A 15,823-nucleotide genomic window follows, 5' to 3' on the forward strand; every position below is an offset into this window, starting at 1 on the left:
TTGTTAATGTTTATTATGTATATTTTGTGTGTTTTTGCAGTAGTTTTTGTGTATTTTTTTGGTTTTTTTATTCATCATATCATAAAACACTCAGGGTGTGCCAAAAGAAAAAAGTATACCAGTTAAGATCTCCCAACATCTTGAACCTTTGCTAGCGGGCGCTAACTGCACAGCTTATTGAAAGGAGAAGTTTCAAGTGTGCACTTAAAGGTGCAGTCCGCAACTCTCAGATCCCTCTCTCCCCCTCCCTCCCCGCTGCTCCCTTGCCCTGCCAAAAGTCCCTCCCTCAGAGGAGCTAACAAGCTAACGTTAGTCCGACAGCAATGTCACAGTAATATAAATGCTCTGTTAAAATCATATTACTGCAGCACTTCTCTCTATGTGCACACACCAGATTCTAGCAGCAGCAACAACTCAATGTCACTTACAGCAGCCACACGGAGGCTGCTGCGCGCACACACAAACAACACATAGACTACAGAGTTCTAGTGTAACAATTACAAATCAAACATAATGTAAATCAAGCAGCAGTGATTACCTTTCAAGCAGAAAAATCACCAATTCCATCTTCTACTCCTCTTGACCATACACTGTAAAAAAGACGGCGCTCCAGCCACCGGAAAAGGCCGGGGCCTGTGAGCAACAGCTGTCAGACAGCCCATCAAACACAATCCTGGCTCTGATTGGTTCTCTTTGCTCGGTCGCGGTACATTCTGGCAATCTGCCAAAGGCTGCAGGAGCAGCAGGGGGCGGGGCTCAATCAGCTTGTTTTTTTCACACAAACTGCTAGTTTGATGTAATGCTGTCCTTACATAGTGACAGCTTTATCAAATATGACAAAAAGTCACTTTTATAAGAGTTGCAGACTGCACCTTTAATGTGTGCACATTTTTACATTTTAACATAAAATGCTTGGAATTAGCCTTGGACAAACTCCTGACCTCAGTCTGTTCCCAACTCAGATTTTTTTTAATGACCATTGTAATAAAGTTATTTAATCAGCTTTACTGAACACAGTTTTTCCAAATTGAAATTACGTCTGCATATTCACATTGTTTGCTCACGGTCATATCAGATTGAGATAAGTCATCAAAATGGAATGGTACACAGCAGGCAAAATAAAAGGCCAATGTTTGATTAAAAGGGAAGGTTGTAAAAGGACAACAGCGCTCTCTGTCACTAATGCAGTGTGGTCTGTTGTTGACAACTTTCTTTATGTAGGAACACAAAGATTACTCCAAAAAGGTCAGAATTAGACGTCGGCCTCACAGATGTTTGAATCAGAGTGAGAAAGTGGCCTGAAGCCTTGTGACGCTTGTATGTATCCTCTTACATTACACCTAATTACACTCTATGCCACCATAATTACAATCCATGTGTTATATGTAGGCAAGGCAAATGTATTTGTATAGCGTATTTCATACTCATGGCAACTCAATGTGCTTTACATGATAAAACATTCAATTGTTTAAAATCAATAAGAACATTTAAAATCATCAGTAAAATCAATTAAAATCATCAGTAAAAATCAATTAAAATCATCAGTAAAATCAATTAAAATCATCAGTAAAATCATCAACAAACACATTACTTCAACAACATGACCAAAAATCTCTCTCAATCATACGCAGTAGAGAAAAAAAGTGCCTTTAACTTTGATTTAAAAATGTTCACATTGGATGCTGACTTCAGCTCTGCTGCAGTTTGTTCCACTTCTTTGCAGCATAACAACTAAAAGCAGCATCACCATGTTTACTGTGAGCTCTGGGCTCCACTATCTGACCTGTGTGCATAGATCTGAGAGACCTGCTGGGTTCATACCTGACTAACATCTCACTGATGTATTCTGGGCCAAACCCATTCACAGATTTATACACCAGCAGCAGAACTTTAAAGTCTATTCTGAGGCTGACTGGGAGCCAGTGTCAAGACTTTAAAACTGGACTAATGTGTTCTGATCTCTTTGTTCTGGTTAAGACCCGAGCTGCAGCGTTCTGAACAAGCTGTAGCTGTTTGATGCTCTTTTGGGGGATTCCTGTCAGAAGACCATTACAATAGTCCAGTCTGCTGGAGATAAAAGCATGGACCAGTTTCTCCTGATCTTTCTGAGTCATTAAACCTTTCACTCTGGAGATGTTCTTTAGGTGGTAGAATATTTGATCTGACTGCTGAATGTAAGATCTGAGTCAATCAGAACACCAAGGTTTTTGACCTGGTCTTTAGCTTTTAAAGATCGAGACTCAAGATACTTGCTGATAGCAGTCCTCTTTTCCTTGTTACCAAAGACAATCACCTCCATCTTGTCATGGTTTAGTTGAAGGAAGTTTTCACTCATCCAGAAGTTTACTTTTTCTAAGCAGTCACATAACACCTCTATGGGACCATAGTCATCTAAAATGTGTCCTAAAGGAAGCATATAAAGACTAAACAGAAGGGGTCCAAGAACAGATCCCTGAGGAACCCCACAGGACATTGGTAATCTGTCAGATTCAAAGTTTCCAATGCTTACAAAATAACTTCACTCCTACAAGTATGACTTAAACCATTGCATTACTTTTCCATTTAGTCCAACCCATGTTTGCAATCTGTGCAACAAAATTGTATGATCTACAGTGTCAAACGCAGCACTTATCCAATAGAATGAGAACAGATACTTTTCCTGAATCAGTGTTCAACCTTATGTCATTGATCACTTTGATCAGAGCAGTTTCAGTGCTGTGATGAGAACGAAAAACTGACTGAAATTTATCAAATATTTTGTTTGTATTACCATGTGTATTTGTGTGTGTACATGTATTAATGTTTTACGCTTGTATTTCTTATTTGATCTTCAATTAATATTTTGGTCAATATTTTCATTTGTCTTTTGACATACATTTTTGTGTTATTTTTATTTAATGTTTTTTTTAATGTGAGTTAAATAAATAAGTAAATAAATAAAAGGTTGGATTAAGGGAATAATGTCAACCCTACTATAAAAACAAACTAATAAATCAAATCAGTTTATTCTTGAGAATTGACTTCAACTTAAATGAAGAAAAACACCTGCAGCTTTAAAATCAAAATATGACAGTTAAATGTGGTGGAGAATGAAGTAGTTGAGATGTTTTCTAAATGAATGCCAAATAGAAAGTCAACCATGGTAGTTAAAGTGAACGTTCGCTTCTGAATGTGATCCATATTTTTTACAACAGACCTTTGAGGGATAAGTGACCTGTACAGTTAACATTCTGGCTAATCCTTGGTGGGATTCCCACATGAATTACAAAGTAACCATTCACAGCACCAATACTATATGTTATTGACATGTTATTGGTTTGAAGCCCTATTTCATTTGTTTAAAATATGGATTGATTCACCTAAAGTGGAGGGTGAAGAGGAGAGAACGTGGATAGTGAGAAACGGTTATGGTGGAGAATCCACTTCGTGTCCCTATGTAACCATTTTTCATGTTGATGTTAAAAGCACAAGCACATCCTAAAAAGTGCATCAATGAAATATTTTACACTCTTTGGTCCATCCCAGCGTTGTTGCTTTTTGGGTGTTGTTGGTCGGCTTTTTGGAAAATTACCAAGAGGTTCTCGCGTGGACTTCTTCACCGCAGCAAGATGCATTTGGAGCCAAGGACAAAAACCTGAAGCACACTGAGGAAACATATCTCTGTTGATTCTCCACCTTTGAAAGTTCTGAAAGCATTTTAAGTGAGAAAGTGACCAAGGAGAATATCAACATGTTCCCATTTGATCCATAAAACTCATGCCGACATTTCAGAGATTTTTGGAGACCCTCCATTGTGCTACTGACAAAACGTCTGATTGACTTCAAAACAAGAGCTTTATTTACAATAGTTTTAAAAAACTAATGGAAGACAAGAAGAGACGCTTTTATTTTGAAAAGGGGATGTTTGATTTTAGCTTGAAGCCGGTTCCAGGACGACATTACATTTAGCTCACAAATGCATCATGGGACGGTTGAGTATGACCAGTGCATTCTTAAAAAAAGTCCCCATATACTATACATCGAGGTATTTCTCACATACTCAATCTTTTCATACTATGTAATGTGAATGCACTACAGACCGATTTAGACGTCAAACTTAGGATGAGTAGTATGTAAGTATGACATTTAGAACACAGCCAGTGATTTGAACTTAATACTACTTAATATAATTAAGTAGGTAGTTATCATAGCATAGATTGTTCTTTGCAGATTTAATTTCCCTCCGAGTGGCATGTCAGCAAAAACCTGGGGGTTTGATTACACATTAATTGCAATGGGAGCTGCTGCAAGTCCAGCAAACTCCAGCGGATTTTTCTCATCCCACAAAGCACTCAGTGCTGTAATTTCCAAGCTGGTGTACACTGACCCAAAACTAGCTTTAGCTACGCAGCAAGAGGCTCAATTACGTCACAGATTCTGTCACGACAGTTTTGGAAGGTGTTGTGGTATCAACATATTTACCTTGTTACTCAAATAGGGTTCATGTCATTAAGTCTGAATTAATCCTTCAAATTCAGATTCACTCCAAGCTGAAAGCTAAACATATTCTGAGTGTTCCTCTCTAGAAACTTCGGTGAGTTTTGGTGATGTTGGTTTTAAGCCGGTTTTAAGAAAACTGACACCTCCTCCATCTGTGATGCGTAAGTATTGTGGTGCAGACTGAGGAGATTTCCCTAATTCACACGTAATTGCATGATATAATGAGTTAGAATACAAACAGTTCATTGTGTCCTTAGAGTGGAGCAGAAAAAAATCCACTCTGTCATGTCCTGTAGATCTTATTGTGATTCAACCATGGATACGGTCAATATTTATATGTGATCTACGGTCCACTGACGCCCTGTCCTGAGTGTAGCTCCGCCTAGTGCCTGAAGAAAGCTAGACATAGGCCCCAGCAGACCCCCACCACCCTAAAAAGGAGTAAGAGGGTCAGAAATACGATCCGCCTTGAACATGGAGTGTTTTATTTTGAAAGTTGCTTTATTCTGTCTGTGGACTACTTCCTGTCTCACACGGGCTTATCTTTGCTGAATTTATGCAGCTTTGCTCTGGCGTCCGGCAAAATCTATCTGTTGCATAGAGCTCTGGACTGACGTAGTCGTTACGCAGCAGTGATGGACCACACGCATGCGGTGGTAATTGACATATTGACTAGAATAAAAACCTATCAGCTGTTTTGCGTCCAGTGGAAATTGGGGGTGAGAGAGCAACAGTGTCTCGTGACGTCACAGGCAGGCTGACATTCAAAGCAAAGCCAAAAGCCGATGCTGGGCGGAAGCCAACATTACGATGTGTAATTCAAGAAACTTAATGGTGACAGGGACATAAAGGCGAGGGTAGGGACAATGTAATTGGGTCAGATGTCACAAGGTATCGCTCCGGAAGTGAGCTAATGAGATGCTTTACACTGCTTGTTTGAAACTAGAAAATACAGTAGTTTAATGGCCAATCATTCATCTTTTATACTATCTCTCTTCATCTTTTTATGTTTTTAAGCAAATGCACTTCAATGGTTTTGTCTCGTTTAACTCTGACCTGAAATTTGAATTAAATATTCATACAATTCAAATTAATACGACATCATTCTAAATCAACCAGTTCAACAGTTAATGATTTGTTTAGTGTGAGGTATGATCAAAACACACTAAAGTACTAATGGGTGATAGGGTCTGGCTGTGTAACATTTAGAAACCTGATTGAAGGAAATTTCTCTTAAACATCTTCTCTAAGCGCTTTGGTTAGTAGCTGTTTGATGTCCTTTTATTGAAGTCCTACTGAGAACGTGCACTCTTTCATCCGTCCTCCCTGCATGTTCAGTTCATTTTATTAGTGGTTTCCAGCTTTTTTCCTGTCTCCATCTTCCTTTTGGCTCCAACATTTTGTGGCTCTCCGTCTGTGTCCTCATTAGAGCAGCGAGAACCTGTTGTTGGGATGAAGCGGCTTTGGACGATCCCCAGCTGTTGTCTGGATATTAAAACTCTCGAGGGCGAAGAGCAGCAAACCCAAGCGCAGTTTCCCATCATGCTTTTCAAAGCCAGCTGTTCCAATGATAAAAGCTCTAATGCATTTAGCATTTTTTGAGTTTTCTGTGAGCGTGTTAAGAAGGAGGTTTTAAAACAGCGTGTGGGCTGAGGTAATTATCTGTAAGGCAGGTTATTTTTACTGCTGTTGCTTTTTCACAGGCTCTAATTGCAGGTTTTTCACTCTTGAGGAAAGCTGTGGCTAAGAGAGAAATATGCTTCTATAGTGTTAAAACATACAGGTTCTTTATGCAGCACAGGTAGATCACCTACTTCCATTTATTGTAATCAGAGACTGGTATTCTGTTCAGGGTGTGACCTGCTGTCAAAGACTTTTATCCACTGGTTCCCAGTTTTCCAGCTGAAGTCCCAGACAGACACAGACACTGTCAAAATAATGGACTGTGCATCCACTGCTTGGCCTTGGCTGTCCTACTGACACTGTCTGTAATTAACTGACTCATGCATGGTAAATAAACAAAAGAAAAAACCACCCCCAAAATAAAGGTTCCAGAGACCAGGGACCCCCACTGTCGCTGAAGGTGGTTGAACACAGACATGAACATAGAAGAACAGTCATGTGGAGACAGGGACATCTATAAGGGGGAATAAAGGGGAGAGATTTTTGGGGTCCATCCATAAAGTCAGTAAAATGATGGTCTATTGTTCTATGAATCTGTGATAACCACATTTATTTATTCATCTGAATAATATCTACTGTTATCCTGTAAGTTTATGGTTATTAGGGCCATAGTACATAGTCATATTAAAGATGTAAATCCTTGTTTTAATCAGAAATAAAATGGGTTAAAAGTGATCAAAAATGGGAGAAAACTTGGTGGATGGTATGAAGAAAGAGGATTTGTGGGACTTTGCATACCGTTATATTTTATTTATTTATTTATTTATTTATTTATTTATTTATTTATTTATTTCAAGCTAGGCAATAAAACAAACTCAAAAGGTTGTACAAAAAAAAATGCATTCTGTCCAAATGAAGTCTGTGTCTGGCTCATGAAACAAGATACAAAAAAACAAAAAAACAAAAGTTGAAGTAAAACTTATTTTAACCGACCTCGGTGTCAAAAAAGGACGTTTGAGGGGAAAAAAGCATGGATTTTCTATTGGCTTATAAATAATACAAACTTTCTTATGTGTCTACATGTGTAGAATCGTACTTACATATTCACATTGATACAATCACATTACCACAGGTAAAAGTAAAAAAAAGTTAGACTCATGGTACTTTTGACAGGAAATAACCCGTATTGAAAGGTCAATTCAGGATCTTCTATATGTAATATTCTTTCCCACCACTAGTCGGCGCTGTAACACTATAAACGAAGTCAATTTAATAACACAAAGTTTGAGGCAGAACAACAGCACATATTGTTCAATATCAGTGGAAACACAGATACCGATGTCAACCGATATTATATTTAATGATAAATATCGATGGGCAGGTGATAAGGACCATGTCTAATATACTAAATACCTAACAATTAGTGAGAGGAGGTAGAGCAAGATAAACAAAACATGCATAGCCTCATCCAGCCTCATGTAAGAGGCAAATGTGCAGTTCCAGGTTTTGACTTTGTTATTGAAAATAAAGAAATAGAAACTCACCCTTCAATCATCACAGCAGCTCAGTGTAAACTATAGAGCTAAAGTATAAAGCTTTTATTTGCTTCCTCCACACATTTTCACCAAGTTTCACCCAATGCAAGGTTCAGTCATTTTGGTAGCAGGACGTGGGTTTAAGCCCCAGGGTGGACACTTGAGTGTGTGCTTAGAATATGAATATAATATCACTGAAAGCTCTTTCAAATATACAACCTCAAGTCCAACCTTTGTGAATTCAGATGACTAAACATAATAATATTAATTTCATTGTTTATTAAAAAAAAAAGGGGGGGGGAGGATCTAAATCCTCTCTGATGCTACTAAATATGTTAACTCCGCCTCCAAGTTTTAGTTTTTCCTTTTGATGGAAACCCCATGGCTGGACAACTCCTTCTCTGTTATTTCTAGAACATTGTGAACACAATATTCTCTGAATATTTGTATTATTTATTTCTGTAAAGAACATAGGAACTCATTTAGTTGCAGTTTTTGTTGTGTATGTGATTACATTGTACATTTTGTCAGTGGAAAAAATTGCCAATATAGTTTTAGATGACAGTGTGTACTTTATTTATTAAAAAACAAAAAAAAAAGCTTAGGAACTACTTTCTTGCTTTGAAAGATGGAAAATAGGGATAAACATCTCTTGTTATTTGTTTATAACTGTACAATACTGTCAAAATTGCATTGATTAATTCAGTTAGTTACCGGTAGTTAGTTAATTTATTTCTATAGTACTTTCTGTTTTTACAAAGTACTGTAGAAATAATATTTATAAAACAATAAATATTGATTTATTGTTTGTATTTATTTATTACAGAACAAGATTGACAAAATAGCACTGATTTGTTAATTTAGTTAGTTTACTTTCTTTGTCATTGCAAAAACAACAACAAAATTGCAAAAGCCCTTCAGTCAGTGCTAACAGCAAGAATTTTAAATGGACTAAATTACATATATGTATGTGTATATATATATATATATATATATATATATATATATATATATATATATATATATATACAAGGGTGAGTGTAGTACAAAAGCTGCACTTGACTGCTGTATGATAGATTTGCTTTTCCAACTCTGGCCTCTAGATGTTACCCTTACCTTGAAACATTTCTCCTTTGTATCCGGCAGCAGCCTGGATGATGCTGTGGAGGAATACTGACACACACACGTTGTTTCTTTGTTCTGTTTTCAGTTTGGTAGATGTCCAAATGTCTGAGGAGGATCTGAGGATGACGTCTTGGCCTTGAACCCCACCAGTATGTCAGGTAATCACTTCACTTCCCACTCCCTCTATCCCACTAACTCAGGTTTGCATCCAAAAGTTAAAATACCACAGAAACATTACTGAGATCCTGAAAATAACCTTGTAGGACTGGATCTGAAAATTAAAAAATATATCTATTAAGGACTTGATGAAGATGTAATGGGATATTAAAGTGAAAATGAGATATACTACTCCTTAAGAAAGAATAATAACATTATTAAACAGCATAAAACCATAACCATAGCACACATAATGCAACACTTTAGTCCGAGGAATGTTTCAATGAAGATCAGTGAGAGGTCTCTGCACATAACCAGTGGTTGAATGACTGCCGCAGTGATTCCTGTTTTTCCTGATGAATGTGCCACCTTAGCCTCAGCCTGGAGTTTACTTTGAAAGTTTCTCTCTTATTGTGGTAAACGTCTAAAGCAGCAATGGGCACGTCATTAGCATTTATGTCAGCATTTAGAATAATGACCAATCAGAGCATTGATACTGGAAATATCAAAGGTTTCATCTTTGTTTTCTTTCCTGGTTTTCTTGTGTGTTAGTTTTTTTTTTTTAGTTTTTAGTCATTTTTGAGATTTTAGTTGTAATTTTATTATTATTATTATTATTATTATTATTATTATTATTGTCATTTTATAATTTTGTGTATTTTATATGCATTTCTGTTATTCATTTGTGTGTTCTAAGTCATCTTAAAGATGTAAATCCTTGTTTAAATCAGAAATAAAATGGGAAATTTGGTCAAAAGTGACAAAAGTGGTCAAAAGAGTTCTAAGTGGCAATATTGGTTTAAAAGTGGCAGAAATGGGGGGCGGGAAGGTTGGTGTAATGTAATTTAAAAAGTAAAGCAAACAATTAGTTTAAACTGGCAAATAATGGGCATGACAAATTGTGAATAGAGGTTAAAAGTGACAATAATGGTTCATCATATGAGAAATTATGTGGAAAAGTGGTGGAAAGGGTTTATTTATAAGTGAAAGTGGAAACAATGTGCAGAAAAGGTTCTGAAATCTGATGTAGAAGTGGCAGAAATGGGAGTAATGTAAAAAAAATTGGGCTGAAATTGTTTCTTAAAGGCATCTGGCGACCCCCTCCCGTGTCTTGCTGCCCCAAATGGGGTCCTGACCCCAAGGTTGAGAACCCTTGCTCTAGATCTTTGATCGTCTAACTGGTAAAGAATAGTGTGTAAAAACATGATGTTGTTCCAAAACATGAACGTTAGCCATTTCTGTGTCACGTTGGGGCCTGATTTTAAATAAAGAGAGAGAAAATAACTGGTCAGATTGTTTTTTCCGTTTCACAAAATTAATTCCCTTTTTCCCGTCCGTATTCCGCGGTCATAGAAGATAAGAGGCCCTACATCAGTAGAAAGTTGGACTAGCTTGTAGGTTTAAAGTTCAAAGCTCCTTTCAATTATCCCATAAATGTATTAACATCTGCTGGTGGTCTTCTCCTCATCAAGCGAGTGACTGAATCCTGATGCACTTATTACTAAAGGCCTCTGGTTATGTGTAGAGTCTGTCAGTACTGCAGGTGATAGGCTAGCTTCACCACTAGAGGGCGCTGGTGAGAAAATAACCTGTATATTTCTGTGGTGACATTAGACACCTTTTCACCACTGTTGTCTAGCACTTGTATAACTTTATCAAAGTTAGCCCAGTGGGTTTGCAGCTCAGAAGACGCGGCGTGGCACGGTGGGTGTTTGTGCACAGTTATAACAGTGCATGGATTCAGCAGCAGCTCTCCTCACCTGACCTCGCTGACATGTGCTTCTGATCAAACCAACACGATTCCACAGCCGATGTGGCAGATCCGTGTTTGTGATGCTGTGTTTCCAGGTGCCGAACACATTGGCTGTGATGTGAGAGAGCGCAGCAGCACTGTCACCTTGTTTCACTCAGCACGTCCATTGTTTTTTGTTAAAGTGCCTCTCCTATTTATTTTAGAGCCAGCAGAAATATGCTCCCCCGGCTGGAATGATGAGGCCATTCAGAATGGTAATATTCCCCCTCCCTCCTTCCCTCTCTGCTCTGCTTTTCCTCCTCTCTCTTGGTGTGGGTGCGCTCACATGAAAAATGCAGGGTTTCTCTAAAAACTCAAGGGTTGTGTCCTAAATGCATGAGTCGGCATCTTTAAAAAGGCTTTAGGAGATGAGGTTGTTTCTAACCATGGTTTCATACTTGCTGATGGTAAATGTAAATTAAATAATGTGATATTTCTCCTACCATCACAACACACCATCTCCACCTGCAAAAATACATTTGAGCTAATGGAGGTTTTGCATCGAGATCACTGATACCACGTGGGGTTTGTTTATGCTTCCATCTTGGACGGCTTCTGCTTGTCAGCATACCACAGTTCAAGTTGTGTGACTGTGATCATTATCTACAGATGAAGCCCCATTTAACATGGTTCATACATTTAAGTTATACTAGATCTACTTCCAAATGCTTAATTGACCAATTTAAGCAACATAGTTACACTTTAATCACTGTTAATACTTGACTTTGCTGTTTGAAATACTCCTGCTACTGTAATTTTAGCACACTGTACACTCAAAGCTCTCAAGTCTCACACATTGGGCGTGAGACACACGCATTTCAACCTGTTCACACGCTCACACGCAACACCATGTATATCTCACACAGAGAAATTACCAGGATAAAGGTGTGTTCACACACACAAAACTGTATAGTTACAAAACTATTTGTGTGTGTGTAATACAATCTGTGTGTGTGTACATAGATTCGTATGTGTAGAATTAGGATTTGTTAACAAAGTCGTCTGTGCGTCATACATTCTGTGTCTGTACCTTGAACTGTGTGTACGTGTTTCAATCTGTGTGTATAAAATTCTAATGTGTAAACACCATTTTTTATTCAGCTCTTTCCATTACCAGTTTTTATTGCGCTATTTAGACTTGCACCTCATGTGCTTTTAATATAACCTATTAATTAATATCGGAAATTCATTGTTGAACAATATCAGATATTGGCAAAAAGCTAATGTTGAACATTGCTAATATTGGAGTTTTCTTTGCAATTTCTGGAGTTCCTACTTTGGGGTTTCAAGCTTGACTCTGTTGAAGATCTAGCAAATTAAAATCTTTCAAAAAGATTGATTGGCTGCGTGTCCCTCACACAATATCTCACATCTTTCCTGCTTTGGTTACTGGCTCAGACACAAGTACAATGTATGTACTGTACCACAGAGATGTAATTAGTCATTGATCTATAGCAGAAATGGGCAACTTTTATTGTGGCCATTATTACAGTAATGGCCACAAAAACGTCTGATCTAAAGGCAACATTAATCCACATTCATATTAGCATTTAAAGGAGTCGTTTTTTGTGTATTTTGGTATATTTCCGTTATATTATTTTTTTCTTTATCCTTTTGTTTTTCTGTAATATTTATTTTTGGAGTCAATTTGTGTAATCTTATGAAATTTTGTATGATTTGGGTCATTTTTGTCTATTTCTGCAAATTTTCTGATATATATTTTCTGCTATTTTTGTGGGTTTTTGTAGGATTTTTCTTGTGTTTTGCACATATGAAATTTTGTTGTTTTTTTTTTTTTTTGCTGAAACTGAAAAAAAAGTTTTGATGATAATAAATTGAGCAAAACTAAATTGACAATATCTGGCCATCAAAGAAAGGAGTCTAACATGTCTCTTTCTTTAGAGAGTGTCAGAATTGAAGTTCTTAGTTGTGATCATTGATTATAAAACTGATGTGGAAATCTTATATGGCTCAGGTAAAATGAAAGGTGTGTAATAATATTTGAGTTTTGAACAAGGCTAAGTATGTGTTGAATTACAAAGCAATGAAAATGTTATATTGCTCACTAATGTAGCTTTACTTTGGTTGCTGTTGTGCAGTCTGTGGTATTACATTGTCTACTAACATGAATCCTTTATTGTTACTACAGAAAAGAGCAGTGAGAGTTATTCATAATGTGGCTTATAGAGCTAAGATTACTGAAACCTGACTATATAGTTCAGTTATAGACACAAGATTTAATCACAGATTCCTGTAACTGACATTGTGTCCACAGCGATTAAATATCAGAGATTAACAATGTATAGCAGAAATGAACACAATATCAGAACTCATCTTAAACCAATGTAACATGGATGCGTGTGTGAAGAAGATGCAGTTTGTCTGTAAATGACATCACCAGCTCTGCTGCCATCCTTGCCACCCCTCCATTAGACATGTACCTTCTTTATAGCCGTTATTGGTGTGGAACCTTCCACGTGTTTTGTGTGTGATGAGCTGCTATAATGGATTGGATTTCTTGTGCTAGTTGCTGTAGACGTTCAATTAAGGGGAAGGATTATGAGTCCAAATGAGTTCAGAATACGTTGGGTGCCTTTACATACTCTGTAGGGAGTGGTGGTGGTGGTGGTGGTGGTGGGGGGGTGCTGATGCCTAAAGCCCTCTGTATATGTATTCATGTCCTGCTGTGGAGGTCATACTTTTACCTTCTTTTACAGTTATTAAAAGTCTCACCATCAAAACCTGGAGGCCGTAGTTGAATGTAAATCACAGGATAAGTCTTTGACCCCCACTGAAGGATCATTCAGCTCTTCCCTGAGCTCACCCTGAACTTTAAGGGGAAAGGTTCACCCACTAATGTGACCTCCTCAGGTAAAGCAGAGTAGCTGGGGACATCTGGCACACTGTGTCACGTTAATCAAGGGCCCCTGGGTCCTCACATCCAGAAACTGTTCATGACCGGCTTTGAACCCCCGATCCCTAAAGTGATCAATCAGGCAGGGCGTTATTATGTGTAAAAGACGGCTGCAGGGCCATTGTGGCCGTGCTTCTATCATGAGGAAAGTTGTGTATTCACAGCACTATCCTATTATTTAAAACAAAAAGGTTTCACGCTTCTCTTTTCTGGCATTACCAATCTCTGAAATCCGATCCCAGACTCGAGTGTGGCAGTTTACCATGGAGTTCCTTTTCAAGTGTTTATCGGCACGGGAAAATATCCCCTACTGGTATTAGGGCGAAGTTAATCGGAAACTCCTGCAACTGACATTTGAACAGTCCGGTAAGTTGAAAATACCTTTACATTTTACATCAAACTGGATTCAAACGTACTCTTCCAAGATATGTGTGCAAAATGCTGAGATTTTTAGACTAAAAGTGTTTTGTGAATTTTCACATCCTTATATATATTTAGATTTTGATCAGGGTAACTGGCATTTCCCCCAAATAAAATAAGGGAAAGAAGGCAATTTGTGTTCTTTTTTTTTTTTGATTGTTAAACTTTTTTAGTCTTTAAATTGTTATTAATTTGTAGTGGCACACCTTATAATTTTGGATAAAAACAAATATTTATACATGATCATTTATAGTAATTTAAAATAAATAAGCATATATAATAATGTATAAAGCATGTTTTTATTAATTATTGATTCTGTATTTTCTGTATGTTAAATTCTTTTTTAAAAAAAATGTTCAGTTATTTTTCCAGTGTTAAATGTATTCCTAATTGTATCGGCGCCCCTTAAAAATATGTAATAAAATTAATATTTGAACTTGACATTTATTAAGAAATATTCATATGTATTATTTATTGATTATATATGTATTTTAGATATATATATAGATTATATTGTTTTTTAAGATGCAGATAAAATGGGAATGCATTATTTAAATTTAAATGTTTCCATTTTATTTACTGTAAAAAAGACATCAAATCAGCATTGTACAACCTCTAAAAATAAAAGCATAATCACTTGGATTTTATTGGTAAGGAAGAAAAACAAATTTGTAATTTAAATAAAATAATTACGATATTATATTTGAAGAGTTTACATTAAATGATCTGTTCTTTTTGTAAACCATGGAAATAAAACGAACAAAAAAAAATATAGCTGTTTAGCGCGTGCCTCTTTATCAAATCCACAGATCCCTCTCTGAAAACAAACTGCTAATGTTGTTTAACACATGGTCACAAAGAGGCAGACAATAGATGATTATGGTGTTGACAGGTGTTGAATGGTGGAATAGTAAAGTCCTTTTAAGAAACTCCAAACAAGATTAGTCCAAGACGAGGACGTCACCTCATCAAAAAGTTAAACTGGTATCAAGGTCTGCTAGCAAGCAGATTGCCCTCACAGGGCCCGGGTCTTACCTTCTGCTGCTGTTCTATTCAATGCTCACACTCACAAAAATAAGTCACTAATCTCACAGTAAACTCCTTTGCCTCTTCATCTGCCAGATTATATGAATTTAACAATAAACACTCAAGCAAGAGGGCAAACATTGTAAGTATGGATCTGATCAGATTCTATTTAAATAAGATAACAAACTGGTTTGTCACATATTTAGTCAAAGTAAATGGTTTAGCTTCTATTCTATTTAGTTAATTCTCTCCGGATTCTTCTCCGTTGCTTCAATACACCCACAGCGTCCCAGTGTGTAAACAAAGTTTAGAGTTTGTTCTTCTGTTGAGTCACATCTGTGTCTGTGTTAACAACTGACTGAACTTCCCTTTGCACCAGCCTTTAATGAAGCTTTAATTAAGCCCTAGGTGTTGAAGTAAACAACACAAACTGTGTCACCAGAGCAGAGACCAGCGGTAATCAATGCTAATACTGCAGCGAGAGTCAAATCAATTTACAATATGTTGGGAGTTTTGCCGTCCAGTTTTCACTTGAACGCTGCGACTTGATGATGGTAAAATCAGCATCATTTGTTTGTGTGTTCCAAAAAACGAGCACCTAGCTGTCATACCAATAATCACCTCTAGTCCAAGAAAACAGTTTGTCACCAATGATCATGCAAGAAATGAGTTAAGGTTCAGTTTATGGTTAGCTCAAGCCATGGGATTTGAACACTTTATCTTGCACGCTTTACTTTTTCAGTCTGTTAAAAT

At 37.1% G+C, this 15,823-nt stretch overlaps 1 protein-coding gene across 10 annotated transcripts in view; it reads left to right on the forward strand.

The window, feature by feature from the left end:
- thrb (thyroid hormone receptor beta) overlaps positions 1-15,823 on the forward strand; it is a 174,857-nt gene that overhangs the window by 131,415 nt on the left and 27,619 nt on the right. For 7 of the 10 annotated variants that reach the window (XM_028461381.1, XM_028461378.1, XM_028461385.1 and 4 more), the window contains 2 exons: positions 8,848-8,920; positions 10,875-10,925. In XM_028461381.1, the coding sequence (XP_028317182.1) occupies positions 8,914-8,920; positions 10,875-10,925 (58 nt within the window). In that variant the 5' untranslated portion in view covers positions 8,848-8,913. The remainder of the gene's footprint in view (positions 1-8,847; positions 8,921-10,874; positions 10,926-15,823) is intronic. The other 3 variants (XM_028461382.1, XM_028461383.1, XM_028461386.1) reach the window with 1 other exon arrangement.

The sequence above is a fragment of the Gouania willdenowi genome, chromosome 11 (genome assembly GCF_900634775.1).
Source record: "Gouania willdenowi chromosome 11, fGouWil2.1, whole genome shotgun sequence".
NCBI classification, from domain to species: Eukaryota; Metazoa; Chordata; class Actinopteri; order Blenniiformes; family Gobiesocidae; genus Gouania; species Gouania willdenowi.